Here is a 24,957-nt window from a genome sequence, read left to right on the forward strand (position 1 = left end):
TCTCCACATTTTTGGGAAGTAACCTTCTACGGCGATCACTGACTAAGTTCCCTGCTGTGCTGAACACTCGTTCAGAGTACACACTGGAGGGTGGGCAGCTTAGGTATTGCAAAGCAAGTTTGTACATGGGTTTCCAAATAGCTTGCTTTTCTTCCCAGTAAGGAAAGGGACTGTCTGACATTTCCATATCAACTACCTCTTGAAAGTAATCCTCCACCATCCTTTGCATGTTTATACTCATATTGGATGGACTTATGGGCAAAGTGACACATTTTTTTGAAAAATCCTTCAAACCAGCCCAGATGTTAAATTGTTCTCGTCTGCCCCCTGTGTCTTCCCTGCTTCTTTTTTGGAAATTTAATTTTTTACGAGCAACAGCTTGAGAAAGTGAAGGAGGACACGTCGTCAAGCCGAGGCCCAGTTCAGCGGCCAACTTGCTGAGCAATAGCTCCTTGCAAAAGTTCACATCTCGCTCATTTACAAGTAAAGACTCAATGTAGGTTTTAAACCTTGGATCAAGCACAGTGGCCAAAACGTACTGATCCGAGTTCAAGATCTTAATAACTCGAGGATCATTGTGAAGCGAATTAAGTACTTGATCGACAAGGCCAACATACTTTGCTGAATTGCTTGCTTTCAGCTCCTCCTTCATTTTCTCAAGCTGCTTTTCCAATAGTCTAATTAAAGGAATGACTTGGCTCAAACTAGCAGAGTCTGCACTGACCTCACATGTCACAACTTCAAATGGTTTCAGCACCTTGCACAGCACTGAAAGGATTCCCCACTGTGCAAGAGTGAAATACATCCCCCCTCCTTTCCCAATGTCATGACTTGTGCAATATGCTTGGATGGCTTTGCGCTGTTCCTCCATCCTCTGAAGCATGTACAGGGTGGAATTCCACCGAGTTACCACCTCTTGCTTAAGTTGGTGGCAGGGCAAGTTAAACTGCTCTTGGAGCTGCTGTAATCTCCTACATGCTGTGGCTGAATGCCTGAAATGGCCTGAAATTTTACGGGCCACCGAAAGCATCTCCTGCACCTCACGGTTGTTTCGTAGGAAGCTCTGCACCACCAAGTTGATGGTGTGAGCAAAACAGGGAATATGTTGGAAATCACCCAGCTGTAATGCTCGCACTATATTGTTGGCGTTATCTGAAATGACATACCCTGGGGAGAGTCCGAGTGGTATAAGCCATGCATCAATCACATCTCTCAGTTTGCGTAACAAATTGTCAGCCGTATGCCTGTTAGTGAAGCCGGTGATACAAAGAGTGGCCTGCCTGTGACAAATGTTACGTAGTGGTGTACATGCTGCTGCTGTTCCTGCTGGTGAAGGTGAATGACCAACCCAGTGGGCTGTCACAGTCATATAGTCTTTGGTTTGGCCACTTCCACTTGTCCACATATCTGTGGTTAAGTGAACAGTGGGCAGAATGGCATTTTTCAGCGCAATCTCTACATTTTTACACACTTTTTGGTATAGTTGTGGAATAGCTTTACGGGAGAAATGGTGTCGCGATGGAATTCTGTAACGCGGACACAAAACCTCAATTAACTGTGAAAAACCAGCTGCGTTTATGGTGGAGATTGGACGCAGATCTAACACTAACATTGCAGCCATGGCGTCTGTGATTCGCTTGGCGACTGGGTGACTGCTGTCATATTTGCTTCCCCTCGCAAAGGATTGTTTCACAGTTAATTGCTGAAATGTAGGACTGCTCATTTTATTCACCTGCCTCTGGGATGACGATTCACCCCCAGCAGCAGCAACAGCAGCAGCAGGACTAACGCTTTCTTCAGAGGAATCAATAATAGTGCCGGAGTCATCCAGCCTTAAGTGGGATGCCGGGCTAACTCCGAGCGCTACTGAGGATATTGATGAGGATGGTGTGGTGGGTGTATTTTGTGGCCGTCGGTATGTCGGTGAGCGGAGGGTCTTAGCTGATGAGGGAGTGCTTGTATTCTTTTGGGAAGAACTTTCAGCTTTTCCCAACACTTTGCCATGAACTCTCGTTAAATGGCGTAACATAGACGAGGTTCCAAGATGGTTAAGGTCCCTCCCTCGACTGACTGTGGCTTCACATACACTACAAATGGCTATACAATTGTTGTCTGGATTTGGGTAGAAATAATTCCACACATAAGAAGTGGATTTTTTTGTTTTATGCCCAGGCATGACAATGGCCTTTTTCTTGTCACGTGCCAGAACTGCTGCCACTGGTGCAGGACTTACACAAACAACCTCATCCTCATCAACATCCTCATTAGCGCCCTCGTCGCCTACACAAATCTCCCCCTCATCCTCTTCTAATTCCAAAGTGGCATCCTCAATTTGGGTATCACCGGCTACACTCGGGCTATTAAGGCACACATCAGCAGAATGCTCACGATTAGACATCCCACTGTTGGATGGACTCTCCACAGGGATTGTTGTCATTTGTGAATCAGAGCAAATATTCTCCTGTAATGCCTCACTGGTATCTTGCAGCTCAGCTTTGACGCGTAACAGTAGTTGTGCACCAATTGTAGGCTGGGTAACTTTTTGGGATCTGCCACTAATAGCCAAAGGTGAAGGCCTCATTCTCTCTTTGCCACTGCGTGTGTAGAATGGCATGCTTGCAATTTTTTTTTTATCGTCACTTAACTTTTGCTCAGTTACACTTCGTTTTCGCTTCAATACAGTAAATTTTTTTTTGGTTTTTGTTTTTTGCACTAATTTGAAAACACTCTGTTGTTTGACATCGCCTTGGCCAGATGACGTACTGGGAACACTAACATCAGGACTGGTGACAGAACCTGGTTGCTCATTTAGATCATATGTGGACTGCTTTGAATCCATTGCGTAGATACTGCTGACAGATATGACTTTTGACAGCCAGAAATATTAATGCACAATTAGGGAGGACACCCCAAAAACACAGAGGAGTGCTAAAATTTATTGAGTAGATACTGCTGACAGATATGACTTTTGACAGCCAGAAATATTAATGCACAATTAGAGAGGACACCCCAAAAACACTGAGGAGTGCTTAAAATTATTGAGTAGATACTGCTGACAGATATGACTTTTGACAGCCAGAAATATTAATGCACAATTAGAGAGGACACCCCAAAAACACTGAGGAGTGCTAACATTTATTGAGTAGATACTGCTGACAGATATGACTTTTGACAGCCAGAAATATTAATGCACAATTAGGGAGGACACCCCAAAAACACAGAGGAGTGCTAAAATTTATTGAGTAGATACTGCTGACAGATATGACTTTTGACAGCCAGAAATATTAATGCACAATTAGAGAGGACACCCCAAAAACACTGAGGAGTGCTTAAAATTATTGAGTAGATACTGCTGACAGATATGACTTTTGACAGCCAGAAATATTAATGCACAATTAGAGAGGACACCCCAAAAACACTGAGGAGTGCTAACATTTATTGAGTAGATACTGCTGACAGATATGACTTTTGACAGCCAGAAATATTAATGCACAATTAGGGAGGACACCCCAAAAACACAGAGGAGTGCTAAAATTTATTGAGTAGATACTGCTGACAGATATGACTTTTGACAGCCAGAAATATTAATGCACAATTAGAGAGGACACCCCAAAAACACTGAGGAGTGCTTAAAATTATTGAGTAGATACTGCTGACAGATATGACTTTTGACAGCCAGAAATATTAATGCACAATTAGGGAGGACACCCCAAAAACACAGAGGAGTGCTAAAATTTATTGAGTAGATACTGCTGACAGATATGACTTTTGACAGCCAGAAATATTAATGCACAATTAGAGAGGACACCCCAAAAACACTGAGGAGTGCTTAAAATTATTGAGTAGATACTGCTGACAGATATGACTTTTGACAGCCAGAAATATTAATGCACAATTAGAGAGGACACCCCAAAAACACTGAGGAGTGCTAACATTTATTGAGTAGATACTGCTGACAGATATGACTTTTGACAGCCAGAAATATTAATGCACAATTAGGGAGGACACCCCAAAAACACAGAGGAGTGCTAAAATTTATTGAGTAGATACTGCTGACAGATATGACTTTTGACAGCCAGAAATATTAATGCACAATTAGAGAGGACACCCCAAAAACACTGAGGAGTGCTTAAAATTATTGAGTAGATACTGCTGACAGATATGACTTTTGACAGCCAGAAATATTAATGCACAATTAGGGAGGACACCCCAAAAACACAGAGGAGTGCTAAAATTTATTGAGTAGATACTGCTGACAGATATGACTTTTGACAGCCAGAAATATTAATGCACAATTAGAGAGGACACCCCAAAAACACTGAGGAGTGCTTAAAATTATTGAGTAGATACTGCTGACAGATATGACTTTTGACAGCCAGAAATATTAATGCACAATTAGAGAGGACACCCCAAAAACACTGAGGAGTGCTTAAAATTATTGAGTAGATACTGCTGACAGATATGACTTTTGACAGCCAGAAATATTAATGCACAATTAGGGAGGACACCCCAAAAACACAGAGGAGTGCTAAAATTTATTGAGTAGATACTGCTGACAGATATGACTTTTGACAGCCAGAAATATTAATGCACAATTAGAGAGGACACCCCAAAAACACTGAGGAGTGCTTAAAATTATTGAGTAGATACTGCTGACAGATATGACTTTTGACAGCCAGAAATATTAATGCACAATTAGAGAGGACACCCCAAAAACACTGAGGAGTGCTTAAAATTATTGAGTAGATACTGCTGACAGATATGACTTTTGACAGCCAGAAATATTAATGCACAATTAGAGAGGACACCCCAAAAACACTGAGGAGTGCTAACATTTATTGAGTAGATACTGCTGACAGATATGACTTTTGACAGCCAGAAATATTAATGCACAATTATGGGGGACAACCCAAAAGCGCTGGGGAGTGCCAAATATGAAGAAAAAATAATAAACCTCTATCCTCCTCTCTGCACTAGCGATTTTGGTTAGAGCAATTGCAAGAACAATATTGTATTCTTTCTCTGTCCCTGCTCTAATTAGCCTATGACTACACCCTGCTCTCTCCCTCTGTCAAATGGCGATGGATTGCTGTGGAGGCGTGTATTTATAAAGTTGAAGTATCGCGAGAACCGAGTCCCGAGATCCGACGACGTCACAATGACGTTCGGCCTCGATTTGGATTCGGAATTGGCGGGAGAGTACCGAGCTGCTCAGCTCGGTACTCGGATACCCAAAGTTCGGGTGGGTTCGGTTCTCGGAGAACCGGACCCGCCCATCTCTAATTTTAATTGCTTTTAGTTTTATTTTTCCTTATAATTTTTTAACTATAATATTTATTTATTTATATTTATAGAATCTGGACCTGGAAGCCCAGCTCAAGCATGCACAGTGGGTCCCAGGACTGGCTTGGCAAGTGTTAAGTCAATGCTGATATTTTCTTAATAAATTGGTCGATAAAAGATTTTCTATCACTGCTATATGCCCACTATCAGACCCCCCCCCAACATGAGAGAGCATCATTTGCGCAGGACTATAGTAGGCATAAGGGTATCTGCCGAATCGGGGGAGATTAGAAAAGTATGAAACTCTTACTTACTTACTTTCTTACACTTATTCTACTTAATTTCACTCACAGCTGTATTTTTAGTTTTTGGTGAAAATAGCTTATTAAGAAATGTATCTATTATAGGGAGAAAAGTCCTAGATTTAGGACTTCTCCCTATATACCAAAGCCCTTGGTTTGGTGAAGACTATCACTGGCTATAACCTTCTCCAGGGGTCTCCTTACCAACGCTGTCCATGATAAATAGGCTTCCCCATGTTTTGCATAAGGAAGGTTCACTGGACAGAATTGGCAATAGCCAATTTGAACCCTATCATTCAGAGTGAAGGCTTCGTAAATAGTGAGAAGTTCTAAATCCGTCACAAACTTTAGTTTTCAATGTATTTTAAGAATTTTCCCTATTTGGTAAATAGGTTCCATAACTTTTATGATAGAGGTTTTTGTGATCAGCTTGTGTTCCATGGATTCTATTCGCATCCATCTTGTAGAAGTCCATTTCACCCTCTGACTCTCACTTCCTGACCTGGATAAAAGTCCTGCTGGCCTTCTTTTAAATGTAAAACTCATTCACATGTTATCTCATTAGTAGTGATTTAAAGAAAAAAATGGTTTGTGATGAAATTTGAAAAAAAATTCTAAGACGTTGAATAGGTTCGATCATGTTTATGCACAAGTATGTTATACCTCTAGCAACCTATTAGATTCTGTCATTCAAGCAGAGTTTAGAAAATAGCAAAATTCTGACTGGTTGCAGCAGATTTGTGCACCATTTTATTAAGAAAGTCCCTTAGTGCATACATATTATAACTATCCATGAGGGTATACAGGTGGGAAGATCTGTCTCTTCAGCTTCCACCATGCCATACATACAAGGAATAAATGGTATGAAAATCATGTACACAAGAACTGAATGGACTTTTATCATCATCATCATTTATTTATATAGCGCCACCAATTCTGCAGCATGTACAGAATAGAATATGTGTCATTAACATCAGTCCCTACCTAATTGGAGCTTACAGTCTAAATTCCTTAACACATACACACAAACTAGTGTTAATTTTGTCAGTAGCCAATTAACCTAATAGTATGTCTTTGGGGTGTAGGAGGAAACCGGAGCACCCAGAGGAAACCCACACAAACACAGCGACATACAAACAGATACGGCCATGGTTGGGAATTGAACTCATGATCCCAGTGCTGTGAGAAAGAAGTGCTAACCACTTAGACACTGTGCTGCCCATTTCCCTCCCTACTTTCCAAAATGTTGTGAATAATCACTCTCAAGATCAAATTTAATTTAAGACTATGATTCTCTGACCCCCGTGTTTTGGTTTTGGTTTTGGATCTGTATTAACTTCGTGTTTTGGTTTTGGCAAAACCGCCCTCACGTGTGAGTAATGGCAAAACAAAACCTGCGAGATCCGACGACGCCACAATGATGTTTTGGCTCATTTTCAGTTCCAAGGGCGCATGAAAGTACCGAGCCAGCTCGGCTCGGTACTGGAATCTGCGATGTTCGGGTGGGCTCGGTTTTCGGAAGACCGAGCCCGAGCATCTCTAGCTATGACTGGTTTACTTTCTCTTATTTTTTCAGGAAAGCATTAGGACAAGCCTTTAATATGTGCCTAAAATATGTATTTCTTTATATTTGTATTAATATACTACAAGTTTTGTGTGCTTGGTTTGTAGGAGGCACATAGAAGTATTGGTAAATTTTAAACTGAGTTAAATTTACACTTCACATCTTCAGCTATGAGTCACCTATAATATATGTTACTTCCTCAAAATCTTACAAGGGATAAAATGAATTGACATCATGTCTATATCTTGTCTATATTATCACAAACCCATTTAACACTCTCAAATGATAGATTCATTTTGACACTTACAGTCCTAGATTCACTCACATTACTTCAGATTGCAAAATTTGCCCTTTACTTGCGCAATAAATATTGTCCATAGTTCTGAAATGTTCTTTGGCGTTAAATATTTATGGTTAGATTTACTAAGAATCATGTTTGGTGGGTGTTTTAAACCATCGCACATCACACTTACTTAACGGAGGTTTGAGGCTGGGATGTTAAATGACTGAAGATGTGTTGCAGATTGAAAGTCACTAAACCGCCATAAAAAAAGACAGGTTTTTTTTTATACCTGCTTGTGATTGTCATCCATGCACTCATCATCTCCCGCCTGGACTACTGCAACCTCCTCCTCACTGGCCTCCCTCTCTCCCATCTCGCCCCGCTCCGATCTGTACTCAATGCAGCTGCCAGACTTATCTTTCTCTCACGTCGCTCCTCCTCTGCCTCCCCTCTCTACCAGGCCTTACACTGGCTCCCTTTCCCTTACAGAATCCTCTTTAAACTCCTTACTACCACTTACAAAGCTCTCTCCCAGTCTATTGCTCCCTACATCTCTAACCTCCTTACCATTCATACTCCCGCTCGCTCCCTGCGCTCGGCAAACGACCGTCGCCTCTCCTCCACTCTTATTACCTCTTCCCACTCCCGAGTCCAAGACTTCTCCCGAGCTGCCCCCCTGCACTGGAATGACCTCCCTCGCTCCATCCGTCTCGCTCCCAATCTGTGCTCCTTCAAACGGGCACTCAAAACTCACCTGTTCCTTAAAGCCTACCAACCATCCACTTAACCCTTCATCCACTCTGCTTGTTCTCCCTCCTCTCCCCTGGTCCCTTTTTCTCCCTTGTATCACTGCCTCCCTTCGGCCCTGTTTTGTCCACCCTCCCTTAGGATGTAAGCTCGCATGAGCAGGGCCCCTCTCCCCTCCTGTCTTCATACCGAATCTTCTGCTCCGCCCTCACTCCATATGTCTGCCCGGAGTTTCCGAAGCATTGGTACTTAGTGTTTATTGTTCTGTGATGTTTTACCCTGTATGGTCTACTGTTCGTATTATGTAAGGCGCTGCGAAAACCCTGTGGCGCCCAACAAATAAATTATAATAATAATAATAATTGGTTTGATAGCTCAAACATGCTGTTTATAGCTATCTTGCCATCCAGAGGATAAGGACTCAGTGACTTATGAATCAATCAAATTTATTGATTAAGGGGCAAAATGTATTTATAATTAACTTATAGTGGCATACTTTATTTTTCATTATATTAATGGGCAATATATAATTAATTATAAATTAATTGTGCCCCTTAATCAATAAATAATGATTGCCCCCATAATTTATATGTCAATGTTACCGCCTCCTATGTTCGGAACGGCAAGGTAGCTTAAGCAACATGCAGTTTGAGCAATCTCTCTTTTGAGCAAAAGTCGTTATTTTATGTTCTTGCTATTCTTTTTTTCTATTGTTTTATTAAGTGTATGTATATGGTTTATATGCATTTATAGTACAATGATACACATACACATCTTACATATCTATACGTGCACCTCTATTTATTTATTGTGGATGTGAAGCCAGTCTTTCCATTGTACGCCGGACCCTTATTTTCTGCACTCTTTTCTTCCAATCAACTGTTGCCCTTCTCCACAACACACACAACTCACCCAATCCTAGGGCTTTTAGCAAAATAAGATAAATCTGCTATTGCTGTTTGAAAAACTGCACAATATCAGTTCCCAATAACTGTTCTAATTCTGTATGTATGGATCTTGCTCTATATTGTAATTTTCAGTATCCCTTTTATTTCACATGTTTCCAACTTAGTATTTAATAGAATATATTTAAAATAGAACTGTGACAATGGACGGCTCCCTCCATAATCTCTGTCGTACTATTTATAATGGGACAGAGATCGTTTCGATAAAACCCATTTTGCACCTCCATTCTGCATTTCAGCAGATTAACTAATTTCTAGGCAAGCGCCAAGTAATGTAATAAACTTCACAAACAAAGTGACATTGATTAAAGACAGCTCTGTTATCGCTTCACTTGCTTAAACCATAAATAAGACTAAACCAAGCAGTATTTTAGAAGAAAAGTTTTGTTTAATGAAAGGGGTTGTACTAGGAGTAGGAGGTTGCACTTGGATGTAATGTTTACACTTTTGCACAATGCACATCTAAATATTTTTCCGCCTCCCTGAAAATTGAGGCGCATCTTTAATTTACAGAGGTGGCTCCAGAAAACGGACGGTAGGCATGCACCTTGATGCGCACTTGACGGACTATCGAAGCGCGCTGGTACAAAGCCAAGGTGTTATGTGGTGACCATTGAATGCACTTCAGAAATTACCTCCAGTATCTTTAACTAATAATTTATTTGGGTCTCCGAAAATATCCCAGAATAAGTAGTTCTGAGAACTTCTACCTAATGTTGGATAAGTGCCATGTAATCCTCAAGTATTAAGATTTTGGATGGTCCAACCATTGTAGACCGAACCACAACATGCAGCAATCTCATCATAAATAGTGATGGCCAAACAGATACACTTCAGGGGCGATGTGGGCGGCCTTCTAACCTTCAAGAGGGCCTCACATTACCCTTAATCTCAGTAATAAATGATAAGAATACCTTTAATAAAAGAAAGTGACACCTATCATCATCATCACCATTTATTTATATAGCGCCACTGATTCCGCAGCGCTGTACAGAGAACTCACTCATATCAGTCCCTGCCCCATTGGAGCTTGCAGTCTAAATTCCCTAATATACACACACATTTACAGACAGAGAGAGAGAGACTAGGGTCAATTCTGATAGCAGCCAATTAACCTACTAGTATGTTTTTGGAGTGTGGGAGGAAACCGGAGCACCCGGAGGAAACCCACGCAAACACGGGGAGAACATATCAGCATTTTAAAAATGCGTTATAAGCTAAAACAAACAAATTTGACAATAAAGCAGGATGGAGCTATGGGCCGCCGGTCATGTTTTGGCCTAGCTCCCTCGTTTTGTGTGAAAACCCATTTCTAAATTTTAATTTAAAGCACCAAAAAGACAAAGTGAAAGAGAATGAGACAATTGGGTGGAATTTATGGAACTGTAAATGCGTCCCGGAGTAAGATTTCTACAGAAAACTGGGAATTACTGAATCGTGTTCTTGGAAAGCTGATATATACGTGTAGCTTCTATAAAACATGAATTGAACCCTGGTGCGTAACACCCAATGGCCATGCACCGGAGTAGCCGTGTATAGGAACCAGGGGGGCAAAGCAGGCAGTTAATAATGTATGAATACATTTTTGGCCAACCCCTGAAACATTGTCAAAAATTAACATAGAATTTGGATTCTTCGTATATCTACAGTCACTGTTACAACTGTCGTAAAATGAGATACCAAACGCAATATAAAGGGGCTCCAAGCCGTATAGTAGCCTTTGGCCTTTTGCCGCATGGGCTGTTTCAGCCACAGTTCTGCCACTGATTAAAGCACTGATTCACAACCCATTTGTCAGAGCACATTTATCTGTCATAAAAAAAGGAAAAAAGTCAATTAAAATAAACCAAAGATATGGCATTGGAATTATTTGTGAAGTATATTTTGTATGGTAAATGAAACAAATTAGCTGTAATTCACCTTTAGGACAGGTAGGGTATGTACGTTAGCAGGTGCATCACAGGGCCAAAATGTTTGGAAACCATTGTATTAGAACTACAATGTAACGCCGTGCACACGTATAAAAATAATCAAAAATAGTATTTTATGTGTCTAAAAAGTATGATGGTAAATGTTTGCTAAGTATCACAGACCCATCGGAGTGGGTGAGTTCAGGGGCAGCAATGGAAAGGAAATCAAATAATATTCTGAGAGTCTGCATAGACCCAAGAGACCTAAATCAGGTTATAATGTGACACGACCGGCATCAAACAAATTGGCAGAAGCACAGTTCTAATGCCCAGTCTGGATACTAACTACTAATGGTGGATGAAGAGAGCAGATCAAACACCATTTGGTAGGTGCAGGTTTACAGCATGTCATCTGGAATCACATATGTACAGAAGATATTCCATAAACAGGTACATGAAATAACAGGGCCTATATTGGGTAAGAGTTATTACTGATGATATCCTCTTGCATTGGAAAGCAAAGGCTGAACCTGATGCAAAACTCATGCACTGCTAGAATGCTGCAGTCAACTCAAACCTAATCGTGCCGACATGCAAATCGGAGCACCGGAGGTGTCATATTCTGGGTGCACATTAAGCATTGAGGTTATAAAACCAGATGCAAAGATAATAGAAGCAGTCATGAGAGATCCACAACTCCAAACCAGAAAGAGCTAAAGACTGTGTTAGACATGAGAAATACGAACTACTAGAGAGCATAGTGCACCTTCTACATTCTTTTGTTTTTTGTCCATCTCAACATAGAGACGGTCTGGCACCCAACTTACTGGGACAACTGTTGCACTGCACCACCAGGCAACAATACCTGTGTCCACACTTACCAGACATTGCTGTAAAATTACCATTTTCGGGGGCTCTCTGGTCACTTATGCCCACACCCAAGTACTAGCCAGGGCAGAGAAGAATGCGCAGGTGAGGAGATGTGTTACCTACTTCCTATGTACACCTCTAGGCCTCACACGGTGACAGGGGGTTGCATAGAAAACATTATAGAAAACACTATAGCTCAAAAAAGAGTTGGGCTATTTGTATGTAATGCTGTGTTCATTTCTTAAATGCATGAAATTGCCGGAGCTACAATTTACTGCTTATTAGAACTAACATATATAAACAAAACGTATTGGAAAAACTCTAGTTTTGTTTTGTCAAAAATACTATTACTATCACTATTTACTATATACCTACTGCATCTGTAATCGTAAGAGGATGAATTAAATAATTACTGATGGATAAAGGCCAACCATGAAGTGAAATGAACACTTCACATAGATGCAGAGGAACCGAAAGTGGAAATCAAGTGTGAGAAGCAAGAACAAGTTTAATAGTTAGTATTCATAAAACATGAAGCACAAAAGCAAGACAAAGAGAGGCTACAATATATAAACAGTCTATAGACTGTATGACAGACTAGACCAGCGATAGACAACGTGATACATTTCAGGGGCCTCATGGGCGGCCCTCTAATCATCAAAAGGGCCACACATTACCCTTAACCTCAGTAATAAGTTAAAACAATATATGTAATCAAAGAGGGAGACAACTATCTGTAATAACATATCAGCATTTTAAACAAGTGTTACAAGCTATAACAAACAAATCTGGCAATAAAGCAAGAAGGAGCTGAGGGCCACAGATGAAGGCTCAGAGGGCCACATGTTCTAGAAGCAGCCTAGAATCTGATGAAAGTCTGGGTTATTCCAGTAGGTTGTAGTACCGAGTAAAATGATTTTAGACAAGATCATTTTCTTGAGTGTAGTTACTCTTGGAGAATGTCAAAATCAAGGGATGTCATTTCTGGTGGAAGAAGGGAGCCACATTCCACCAATAGAACTCCCAACAATTGTAGACTCTACGTCAAGGTAAATTCAAACTGCTGGAGGCTCATTGGGGATGATACAGAGAAGGCCGCAAAATGTAAGTATATTACTCTTAGATAAGGAGCACCGGGGAAGACCACAAGAGCATGAATAAGACAGACCTCAGTGTTTCAGCAGGTCTGCATGAGCGCGTTGGTGTAAACACACACATTTGTCGACAATTGGCCGATGTTAGAATACCTCTTCCCTCCCCTGTGCTGCCTCTCCAGGTGCCATAATAGGACAAGTCTACATAGGCGCACATGCATGCACCCACTTTCACTCAAGATGCGCTATGCAAACAGACGTACATGTCACTCTGCTTCAGCCCTATTGTGTATAAACGCCCTGAGAGCCATTTCATATCAGTGTTTCCTTCATTTTGGTAGTTACCTGTATTCTGCAGTTATTCTAATTGTATTATTCTAAAAAGAAAAAAAAGTTGACAATTGAAGCTTTGGGAAGAAGGATGAAAAAGTAATTGCTACAATTCTCAACGACCAAATGTTAGTGTTTCACAGATACCAGAGTGGTGTTATGTTTGCATTGCCTGTCCAGTTTTTACCTTTTGCAAAGTAATTAGATCAATAGGAACGGAGTTTCTCTAACCAACCCAGAGCGTCAGTAGAAGTTCTAATGCTAAACAGAATCAAACTTCTCTATTTGTAAATGGGGGATTTATTCAACTTTCCTGGTTCCCATTGTTTAGGACTTAGTAACATACATTTTTATGCATGGTTTGAATGCACGGACCCATTAAAATGGTCATAGGGGTGAATGCATGTGATATACTTCGGCTGATGAAATCAAAAGTCCCTTTTTCCATCTTCCACAATACTGTAGTTATGAAGCACTAACAAGTCCATTAATCAGCAACAACCATTAAATAATTAGGTAACAGGAAAGAGCAGCCCACATTTATGTACGTCTTTACTTAGCCTAATGATGTCACAAATGTAGCCACCAGTCACTCTCGTGTCTATCTGCTGGTAAACTGACTGAGGCTCAGCAGCTCATTGTAACACAAATTTGGGAGCCCAGACCAGCACAATGATACTGTCAGGAACACCAGCCCTTCTGGACAATGCTGGGATTACCAGTCCTGGCCTGCCAGAATTAGTTTATTTCGTTTAACAAAAATATACCAAAACAGTCATAACAACTGTAATATATAAATTCCATTTAACACTTACCAAAAATGTGTAGCCATCTATTTCTAGTTTCTCCAGAACTCCAATACATTCCTGCATCCCGAACTGAAGAACAGAAAAGATGTATATAAATAAACATAACGGTACACAACGGAAAACAGGCAATATTACTGCTTATCTCTGTGTGGACACAAGCTAGAAATATATACATTTGCGGCCATTGTGAATTACACAAGCTTGGGCTTACTTTAGTGTTGTGGCTTTTATCAATCACCAAAATGCCACACTTAATATAATGTCTATGATGTGTGTGTGTGTGTGTTTGTATGTATATATGTACACACACACATATATATATATATATATATATATATATATGTATACACACACACACACACACACACACACAAACAAATAAATATCACACACACACACACACACACACACACACAGAAACCCATGCAGCACCTGAGAGTAGATTGTATTTATGAACTATATTCCAGAACTTGCCTCTTTTTTCTTGTGGTCTTTTATCTTTTTGTTGAGTTGGTTTTGATTCTGTGTAAATCTGCTTGTACTTTATTTTATCTATTATTATAATATGTTTGACATTTCCATTATTGTCCATTTTTACCATGTTTTAAATTCCTTATTTTACTGTTCCTTTACCTGGAGTCCAATTGTTGGTCTTTATTTCCTACCACGGTGTCTATTTTGCTACTCTTCTTATAACTATGGAAAAATTACCCATTTAGTGGCCCATTAATTTGTGTCCATGTATAATCTGGGGCAGGGACATTAATGTGGACATGAGAACTGCTGTCTTTCATAGTCAGAAAGACTCATCAATTGTTATTTGGCCATTAATCTGTCATTAAAAACGGAATAGAAAAGATTCATAGCTGATTCTGTGGTTAGTCTACAAATATCAGACTCCCGGTTTCATTATCGAGGAATTAACCTGTTTATTCACCAACAGCATATAGAGGAAGGAAAAGTGGCTCAATCGCTGTTGCAATGCTCAGACATCTGGCTTGCTGGTAAATTGCTATGTTTATATCACTGCCACATGTTGCACTTTTCTGAACAGAATATGTGGATACGGAATTTAAACTGTAAGCTCTAAAGCGCAGGGACTGAAGTGAGTGAGTTCTCTGTACAGAGCTGCGGAATTAGTGGCTCTATATTAATACATGATGATGATGATGATGATACTTGGGGTCATAAAGTCTGTTTGTGAGGGTCACCTAGCTGTCAGATATGCTTTCATTTCTTAAGTCTAGATATTGTCCAAAACGAAAGCACTCATATTAAAGCTCCACATAAGAGTCCTTTATGTAAATATGTAAAAGAGATTTGTGACCCTAGTGAAGTATAACCGGCATCTGTGCATGTTTAAAGGAGACCACATACATTTAAAACATAGCTCCATTTTAATATGTTCAAACAGGTTTTTTCGTGAATATGTGTTATAAAGCAAAGTAGTAAAGTTGTAGAGACAGGAGATCTTTGTTGTGGATATATTAGTATGTCCTTGGTCATTCACCTCTCTCTATCACCATGTGTACAATGACAACACACATTTTACATCCAGACACACACACATTCGGCTGCAGCTCAGTCCTTGCAGTGGTTACACCTTCTCTCCTTCCCCACAGCGCTACTTGCGCACACTTCCATATCCGCACGCCCAGCAGCACTCTCCTCCCTGCCTGTCCATACACTGGAAAGGCAGATAACTGATGTAAGTGACGACCTATTCTCTGTAAAGCATTGTGTAATATGTAGGGCAGTGTTGGCTAATCTGTGACACTCCAGGTGTTGTGAAACTACAAGTCCCAGCATACCCTTCCAGCAATAAGCTGCTATATATTGGCAATGCATGCTGTGACTTGTAGTTTCACAACACCTGGAGTGTCACAGGTTAGCCAACACTGATGTAGGGGCTACATTAAAAACTGTTAATAACAACATTGGTCAGAATCTAACACGCTACAACCTTCTTCGTACTTCAAAACTGACAGATGCACATTTACTGTTCTGCTCTCCTGAAATGTAACCCTCTCTATAGTCCCAATTTTGATGGGATTGTCCCATTGTCAGACCCCAAAATGGGCATGACCTATTGGAAAGCGAGTGTGTCTTCACTGTCATGTGGATGGGGATGGAGCCGGGCAAATCTGACTAGGATTTGGTGTTTCGAGAGTGGGGTTTGGGTGGATCATGGGCTGTGTTTATTTTGTCCCCATTTTTGCTTTTTAAAATGTTTATAAGTATGCGGCCACTTACCAGAGCGTTATACTGCAGCGCTATTTATAAACACAAAAACAACGCCATAAAAGCCAGCGTGTGTCATTTGCAGTGGGAGGCGTAATATTGGGTGTACATGTAACCTTAGTTGGGCCTATTGATGAGAAAGCATCAATAACGATGACTTTTTGAACGTTGCTAATTTCAAAGGTAAACAAATATCTTTTTGACGAAACCGATGTAAAAGGTAGCAGCCCAGAGTGGTACGAGTTAACTCATTGCCTCTCTGGGACAGTTTATGCAGATAGCCGGCTCATACATGTGCCGTGGCACTGGAAGGGCAGATTTGTGGATTTTTAAAAACAAAAATAAAAAAAATAAAAAATAAAATAAATTAAAATTCTAAACACTTTAACGTTATATAAAGAATAAACAAGTGGTTTAATGATTGTCTTCTGCTATCACCGGTCTGTGATTGTGGCAGTACATGTTCCTCAATGATGCTGGTTCAACAGGTTTCTCCAAGCAAAGCTGGGCGTGCAGTGGGTTTTCCCTGGCGGTAGGACAGTAGGGAATTTCACCCTTTGATAAATCAGCGCCTGTGTTCTTGGGAGGCTGCACGTGTTCATCTACATGGAGACTTCATATCTAATGTGTGTCTATTGTGTTGAGTGTAATTAATTGATGATTGTCACCAGGGGCAAATGCAGGATTTTTAAGTGATGGTTTACAAATATTTGTATTCAAAACAAAGCCAATAAAAAGGGCTACAATAAGCCTTCAACAAACACTTTTAGTGTAGTCAAACTGTTTTTCAACATACCATTGATACCGCTCATTAAAACTAGCAATAAAAAACATTGATACCATGCCACCAGTTTTGACTATATTACATACATATATGCAATGTATATAACACAGCAAATATGTTATAGGATCCTCTATTTTATTAATCATTATTAAAGTAATTACTGAAGCCTTTAGACGCTCTTTGAAAACCCATCTCATTTTTAGAGGTGACCTTATCCCAGATAACACTATTCACACTAATGCACCCTCACAACTGTCCCAATCTCCACTCTGAGCCGCTCCTCTTGTTTCAGCTGTGCCCTTAGCTGTGCCCTTCCACTTAGAATGTAAGCTGTCTAATGAGCAGGGTCCTCCCTACCCTTTGTTTTCATGTCTGCGTTTATTTTGTCTGCCTTGTATGTCCCTGTTTTATGTATGTCCTGTTTTCCCTACTGTACAGAGCTGCGGAGCACTGTGGCACCTTACAAATGTACGATAATAAATAATAATTAGTGGCGCTATATAAATAAATGATTAATGTCCCTACTTTTTGCCCCCAGATAATGACCGCAACAGTGTCCCTTTTATTGTATGCACTGGATACAATCCTTACAAGGTTTCCTCACTCAGCATCTTCATCAGGGAGCACGGTGGCTTAATGGTTAGCACTTCTGCCTCACAGCACTGGGGTCCTGAGTTTGATTCCTGACCCATGGCCTTATCTGTGTGGAGTTTGTATGTTCTTCCTGTGTAATGACAAATGACCTTTTTTAAGGCTCCTGTCCCGCTTTTCCCAGAACTTGATATGTTTTAGCTTTATATTACAGTGACGCATACGGTATCTCAGCTATTATAATTATAGGGTGTATGTTGCAGATCATTATATAATGGTACGAGAGAGGAGAATTTGGTCTGGGGTCACCGAATATAATTTTTTTTCTTCTAATGGCAGGATGCAAACATTTTTATTTGATAAAATTGTGCCATTTACTTAAAGGGCAGTGAAATATTTATCAGTAAGTTCTGATGATATATGTGTTAAAATATAACTTTCACAGTCTCAGTGTTGTGTCATCACTTTTACCTCCTTGGTCATAGCATTTTGTCTATAATCTGGACTGATATGTCATATTTAAGCTTTCTATGATGTTGTTGTACATTCTCTATGATTCAAGACTCTGTATACAGTGGTGTATTCAAACACCACGGAAAACCCAATATTCACATAAGGTGGATACAAACGGCATTTAGGGAAATTAGAGAGTCCCTGACATTCGAAAAACTACATTCGATGTAGCACTGGGAATGGCGTGTTTTATGTTTAACCATTGCAGATATGTGTTTATTTTAAAATATTTTGAAATTCACCTTACATTGTTATATACAGTGATTTAATAGTTATAGTTATACTGTTATAAAAGTTTATTTGTGTTTTTTTTACTTTCTGTTTTTAAGCAAGCAAAAAAAAAAAGATAAACAAGTTAATCATATATATTTTCTATACAGGTCACGTTACGTAGTCAAATTATACTTGGCCATGGATTAAAGCAAGAGTCTTTATTATATTGCTATTGACAGAGTTAATACTTGCTATGACCAACATCTGTGCTTCCTACAGTACACAGCAGTAATCGTGTTCAGTCACTCCCAAACTTATGCAATCATATATTATTTTGTACGCAGTGCCATAATTACATACCTGCTTCAGAAGATCAGCAACTTGTGAGGATGTCCAGTTTTCAAAGTCTTCCCTGAGCGGGAGTTTGACAGCCATGGTGTAATGTGAAGATTTAAAGGGTTTCTTTTTAAATACAGTGTGTGCCCAGCTACTCTTAGAGATTTACAAATTGTCAAAGAGGAAGTGTCCTTTACAGAGTAGCTGTGTGGATTTTGAGTTAACCCCTTCACTGACAAATCTCTAAATAAATGCAGACAAATTGGACTGATACAATTTAAAGACATATATCATATGATAATAACACGGCACTTTATGCACATACTGAAGGTGGTCTGAACCCCATACGGATTCCTTAGCCAACAGAAAGTAGAGGAACTCTGTTACATAAGTGCTTTAAAGATATATACTGAAGTATTTCTCTTTTAATACACTATATGCCATATATAATTAAACAGTGCCAGTGGATCATGTGCTGTATCCCATAGCAACCAATCAGATTAGGTTTGTTAATCTAATTATGCTAATGTGTTAACCAGAGCTGTCTCAACGCAAGGGCACGCCGAGCAGAAGGGGCCCCATATGCTTGACAACTTTTCGGTATATTATTCCGTGAGATTTATTCAGAACCCTCACACCCTCTTTATTAAAATGTTTAGGTGGACTAATCACTTCAGTATCAGCTGTTATCTGTACATGCGATCTTGCTGTTGCAAATACATATCTTGACCTTGACGAAAACAGCGTATACATACTAATTGTACATAAGCAAGACAAAATCAACACACATCATTTTTTGAAGCAATTTTTGAATCAATTTCTGCAAGAAATTTCGCACATGTTTGTGTTGAACACTTGATTAATAATAAATAATTAATAGTAATTTCGTACTGTGCCATCTCCGTCTGTATGAATTACCAACTGAGTATCATTTTTAGATTGAATTTCTTGTTTTTCAACTTCAAGGCTCATGTTATGTTGTCCAAACATTTGTGTGGATTAATCTCTGCTGTACAGCATGTTTTTTTTAATGTTTAAACACTGATTTTGTTGGAGGTACCAATAAATATAAGCTTAATTCTATCAACAATTTACATTTGTATTTGTGTGAGTGGTTGTGTAGGTTGGGCCCCAGTGCACGGCTTTGCCCGGGGGCCTATAATGCTGCTAAGATGGCCCTGGGGTTAATAGCTGGCATCTGATAGGTTGTCATTGGTTACAATACAATTCTATGTGCACTGTACTTTAAAGAAAACCTTATATGTTTTTTGCTCTTTTTTGTGAATACAGAAAGTACCAGGTTACCCACTAATTATAGCCGCTAAAGCTGCCGAAACGGGCCAATCCTGCCTCTATGCAAAAGCGGTAACTGATTAAAATAAGGAGAAAAGTGGCTGCATTGCTGTTTCTACCACAGGCACTTGACCCATTTTTTGCAGGTCAGCGTGGTTGGTAGGTCTTGGTCTAGGCCTAGCTGAACTTTATTTTATGGTTGCTATATATATATATATATATATATATATATATATATATATATATATATATATATTATGAGTGATATTTGTACAATATGGACACATAATCCAGCACTTGTCCCTGGAGTGCAAGTTATTGTTCTGTTTCCCTGGTAACGGAAGCTAAAAGTAGCTTCCTACATCCTTCAGTGGGATAACTGCAGGAAGTCTGCTGTGCGTAGGAAAATATTTCCCTCCATGCTCACTACTTTTGCTCAAATATCTTCAGCTCTAAAAAACTCCCAAAACATTTACTTATATATCTATGAATGTTATTTGTAGCTCTGTTATAAAAAGCTAATTTGTATTTGCGGGTTAGTGATCATTTAAGTATCTTGTTCTTGATTGAACAAATATAAGATGTCATGTAGATGCATTTTCTGTCGCTGCATAAAATTATGTTTTCATCTTTTTCTTTCAAGGATCTTGGTACTTTCTATATCAGTAGATCTCTATTTCTCTATTCTGTGGTTTTCACCCATTGTGCTCCATTTGTAACAAAACAAAAGATAGCGGTCATCTTAACAAGCTGAAAGGATTTCTCAGCCCTTGATGTAACCTGAATTAAATGGACACTCTTAAATGTGGATAATAAGCTGGAGATATGTAAGCCCCTACACTTTGTACATACCGCCTATTGCTACTACTGACTGGATGGTTTAGTAAGGTTCTTGGATTGGCCACATCTGGGTTGGCAACAGCCATGGCTGAGCGCAGAGAAGACAATCAAACGTGATTATCTAGAGAAAGTAAAGGTCATGACAGGGTTTCCGAAGGTCATTCTGCGGAAGGATCATTAACGTCATCCAGTTGCTTAACACTGACAAGCAGGAGATCTATGGTTTTCTATGTTTGCCAAATTATGATTAAGTAATTTCTTTCCCCTCTATCTCTAAAGCAAAAAGTGCATTCCCCTTAACCCTTACCTAATGACTAAAATACTTCTGACATGGGTTATGTAATGGAGCAGTCTAAGTCATGTCCCCCCACACCCCATATCTCACCACGTGTGTGGAGGATGCGACTATGCGTGAGCATGTTGCAGTGACAGGGATGGCATGTTATTGCGCTGTGGTCCACTGGAGAAATGCTTTCCTTCCGTGGACAAGGACCAATGCAGTGGCTATGCTGGTCAGCGTCTGCACAGTATGTCTGAGGTGCTGGCAGCCATCACCTGCATAATACAACACTCATAGTATGGATCTTCATTGACACTTTGACTGTACAATACTTTTCAACCCCAACCCCTAAAGGAAAAGAAGGAAGGAACAAAAATTAAAGATTTGTGGTGTTTTATTTCATTAAATTGTCAGTGATTTTTTTTTTAAAGGGTAGACAACCCTACCTATAGGACAACACTATGTCATGTTAAATACTTTAGTGTCAAAAAAGACAAAAGTATTATAGGACTGACCAAAAAAAAAAATTATTATATTTGCTAGCTTTCAGAGAACAAAAGCCCCTTCATCAGGCAACCTTAGTTAATAATAATATTTTTTTTTGGTTAGCCAATAAAGGTATCACTCCTACGGTGGCTAAGTGGTTAGCACTTCTGCCTTACAGCACTGGGGTCATGAGTTTGTATGTTCTCCCTGTGTTTGCGTGGGCTTCCTGTGGGTGCTCTGGTTTCCTCCCACACTCCAAAAACATACTGGTAGGTTAATTGGCTGCAAAAAAATTTACCCTAGTCTGTGTGTGTGTATGGGGGGAATTTAGACTGTTATCCCCAATGGGGCAGGGACTGATGTGAGTGAGTTCTCTGTACAGCGCTGCGGAATTAGTGGCGCTATATAAATAGCTGGTGATGATGATAATGCTTTTGTCTTTTTTTGACGCAAAAGTATTTAACATCACATAGATTTTTCTGGCTGACACAGTACTGCAATAATAATTTTTTTTTTTTTTTTTTTGCTACACATATGGGACAACACAATAGCAGTCTATGTTGTGGGTGATCAAACTACCCTAATGAGGATATTTTTAGTAAAGAATATGCTTTTGAATGGAAAAAAATCTTGGTTAATGATGTGATGTCTTCTATTACCAATCTTCGTGCTCCCATATACATGTACGACTAGCAATGAAGAAAAAGCCAGCTGAGAAATTGGATTTACTTAAAAGCGATGCGAAAAAAATGGAAATATCTAACATGAACCTATTTTTTCTTTACATGATCCTCTGGTTCTCTCATAATTCCTTTGATACCACTAACTGCATTTTAAATACTTCATACATGCCTGTCTAGAAAGTCCAAGGGTTCTATTCAGTAAGGGAGTAATTGGGTGAGGGCTAAAAATATAGAAAAAAGTAAAAAAATATATAAAGATTTTCATACACACAACAAAAACACATGCAATGTATCCGTAACATACCACAAATTAAACTGTTCATCTTCAACATACTACAAATCTTTTGCTGAGTCAATGCCTACCGTGTTAAAAGAAAATAATTTAGCACTGCAATTTGCTTTCACAATATTTGTACCTGGTGCATTCAGTCCTATTATGATTGTGCTATGCATTTATACAACTGTAGCTCTTGCCCATACTACCGACATACCCTACATCTCATATTTATAGTTTCATTTCTTCCTCTTATGGATGTAAACTGAAGTTTAAAGAATGCCTAAAGTTTGTAAGTGAAGTTTGGGCCATCTGGAGATCAAATGGAACAATATTATGGCAATTGTCCATTTGGGGGTATACACTTGCTACAGTTATAATAAAATATATATGTATATACAACCAACTGTCTGTTTCACTTACAAATCTTGAATAATAATAATAATAATAATAATAATAATAATACTGTATATAACCTCAGAATGAGTAGTCCTTTAGAGACCCCCTGTGGCACAGAAAAGGTTAAGTGTTATAGCTGTGCAGGTTGTTGAATGATCTCACAGCTGCTCAGTGGCATAATGTGGAGTGAGTGTCTCACATCCCATCCCCACCAAGCCAGGATTCCGGATCTATCTATCTATCTATCTATCTATCTATCTATCTATCTATCTATCTATCTATCTATCTATCTATCTATCTATCTCCTTTCTATCTATCCATCTATCTCCTTTATATCTATTTATCTTCTATCTCTCTATCTATCTATCTATCTATCTATCTATCTATCTATCTATCTATCTATCTCCTTTCTATCTATCCATCTATCTATCTCCTTTCTATCTATTTATCTTCTATCTCTCTATCTATCTATCTATCTATCTATCTATCTATCACAAACTCTCCCGTGAGAACAGGCCATTTTCCCACATTTCGAACCACTTCCTAGTGAAGTGGGTGGGATGGGGCCTCCATAACACAATTCATAGTGAATCTCGTCTTTTTGGCCCGGCCCCATGACTAAATGACAAGATTGCATCATTGCGTCGAGAGGGCTAGGGCAAATGATGCGATTTGTAGTGTCCCGCCCCCTCCGCATTCACTCTTCACCTCCCCTTCTGGAGATCTATCCACACGATAGAACAGAGGAGGGCCTCTTCTGAGCATGCGCCCAACGGCATGCGTGTGGGGGAGGGGGGGGGGCTCAGAAACGGGGGGCACCAGCATTGCCGAGCTCCCCTCACCTCCGACCCTTGTAGTGGCTGCACCCATGGTAGTTTGCAAGAGAAGTGACGATGCCCCATGGACATACAATATCCATGGTATGTCATGTTCTGTAACATCCATGTGCACTGTTAGACCAAACAATTATCCCTTTATCATGCAGTTACAGCAGTGTGCTTCAGTGCTTTGTGTCTCAGTTCATTGTAGTAGAATCTCATGAGTATGATGCAATGGTTTGTTTGTATTAGCATTCAGCAACTTTGGACAAAAGTTCTCTAAGGACATTACTGTTCAGTATTCAGACTAAGGAGATCTATAGGTGACTAACAAATCATTAAATGTTTGATTTGTGACTGATTAGCCACATTCATAATATTCATAAATCCATTAGTCGATTTGGCAATCTGTCTGTTAATGCAGCAATCCCTACATACAGTTACTGACAGCTATGTCTCTCCACCTTTAGATCCCTCTTTTCATCTCTCTGGTGTGATTAATGTGGATGGCAGTAAGGGAGGGTGTATGTATTCTTCTTCTTTATTTCTTTTCTTTGTATACTTTATAGGTTATCTTTATTAGTCAGTTAGCAAGTATATAAATCAGATTTGATTTACACAGTTGCCATCGTTACAGAAAGTAAAGTTGCTCAATCAATTTGTAGGATAACAGCAGGTGCTTGAAAGGGGGGGGGTTATCCTGATACAGAGAAAAATACAGAGAAAAATCTCCTAGCACTGCTATAACCAGCAAAGGAGTTGCTATTTCTACTAAACATGCATAATTCTCAGTTACACACATTTGCAACTGCATGATAAGCCACCTGCCATGTCATGGCGCTTCTGCTAATAGGGTGGTCCTAACTCTAAAACATTGAGAGTCCCTATTTTTGGGTCATACATATGTGTTTTTAAATTGAGAGATAACTTACCAAGAGACACCCCAAAAGCCTCCAAATGGCAATATAGCACCAGCACTTCCCATCAGCTACTGACACTAGAGCATGCCTCTCTAAAAAACAATACAGAAAGGAAAGTTGAACACTCAT

General features: G+C 39.6%; 1 protein-coding gene across 3 annotated transcripts in view; it reads right to left on the reverse strand.

Annotated features, from left to right (window-relative positions):
- BLNK (B cell linker) overlaps nt 1-18,967 on the reverse strand; it is a 156,834-nt gene extending 137,867 nt beyond the window's left edge. For all 3 annotated transcript variants that reach the window (XM_075216175.1, XM_075216174.1, XM_075216173.1), the window contains exons 1-2: nt 18,860-18,967; nt 14,164-14,226 (exon numbers count right to left, since the gene is read on the reverse strand). In XM_075216175.1, coding sequence (XP_075072276.1) covers nt 14,164-14,226; nt 18,860-18,934 — 138 coding nt within the window. In that variant the 5' untranslated portion in view covers nt 18,935-18,967. The remainder of the gene's footprint in view (nt 1-14,163; nt 14,227-18,859) is intronic.
- Nucleotides 18,968-24,957: the final 5,990 nt, after the last annotated feature.

The sequence above is a fragment of the Mixophyes fleayi genome, chromosome 6 (assembly GCF_038048845.1).
Source record: "Mixophyes fleayi isolate aMixFle1 chromosome 6, aMixFle1.hap1, whole genome shotgun sequence".
NCBI lineage: Eukaryota > Metazoa > Chordata > Amphibia > Anura > Limnodynastidae > Mixophyes > Mixophyes fleayi.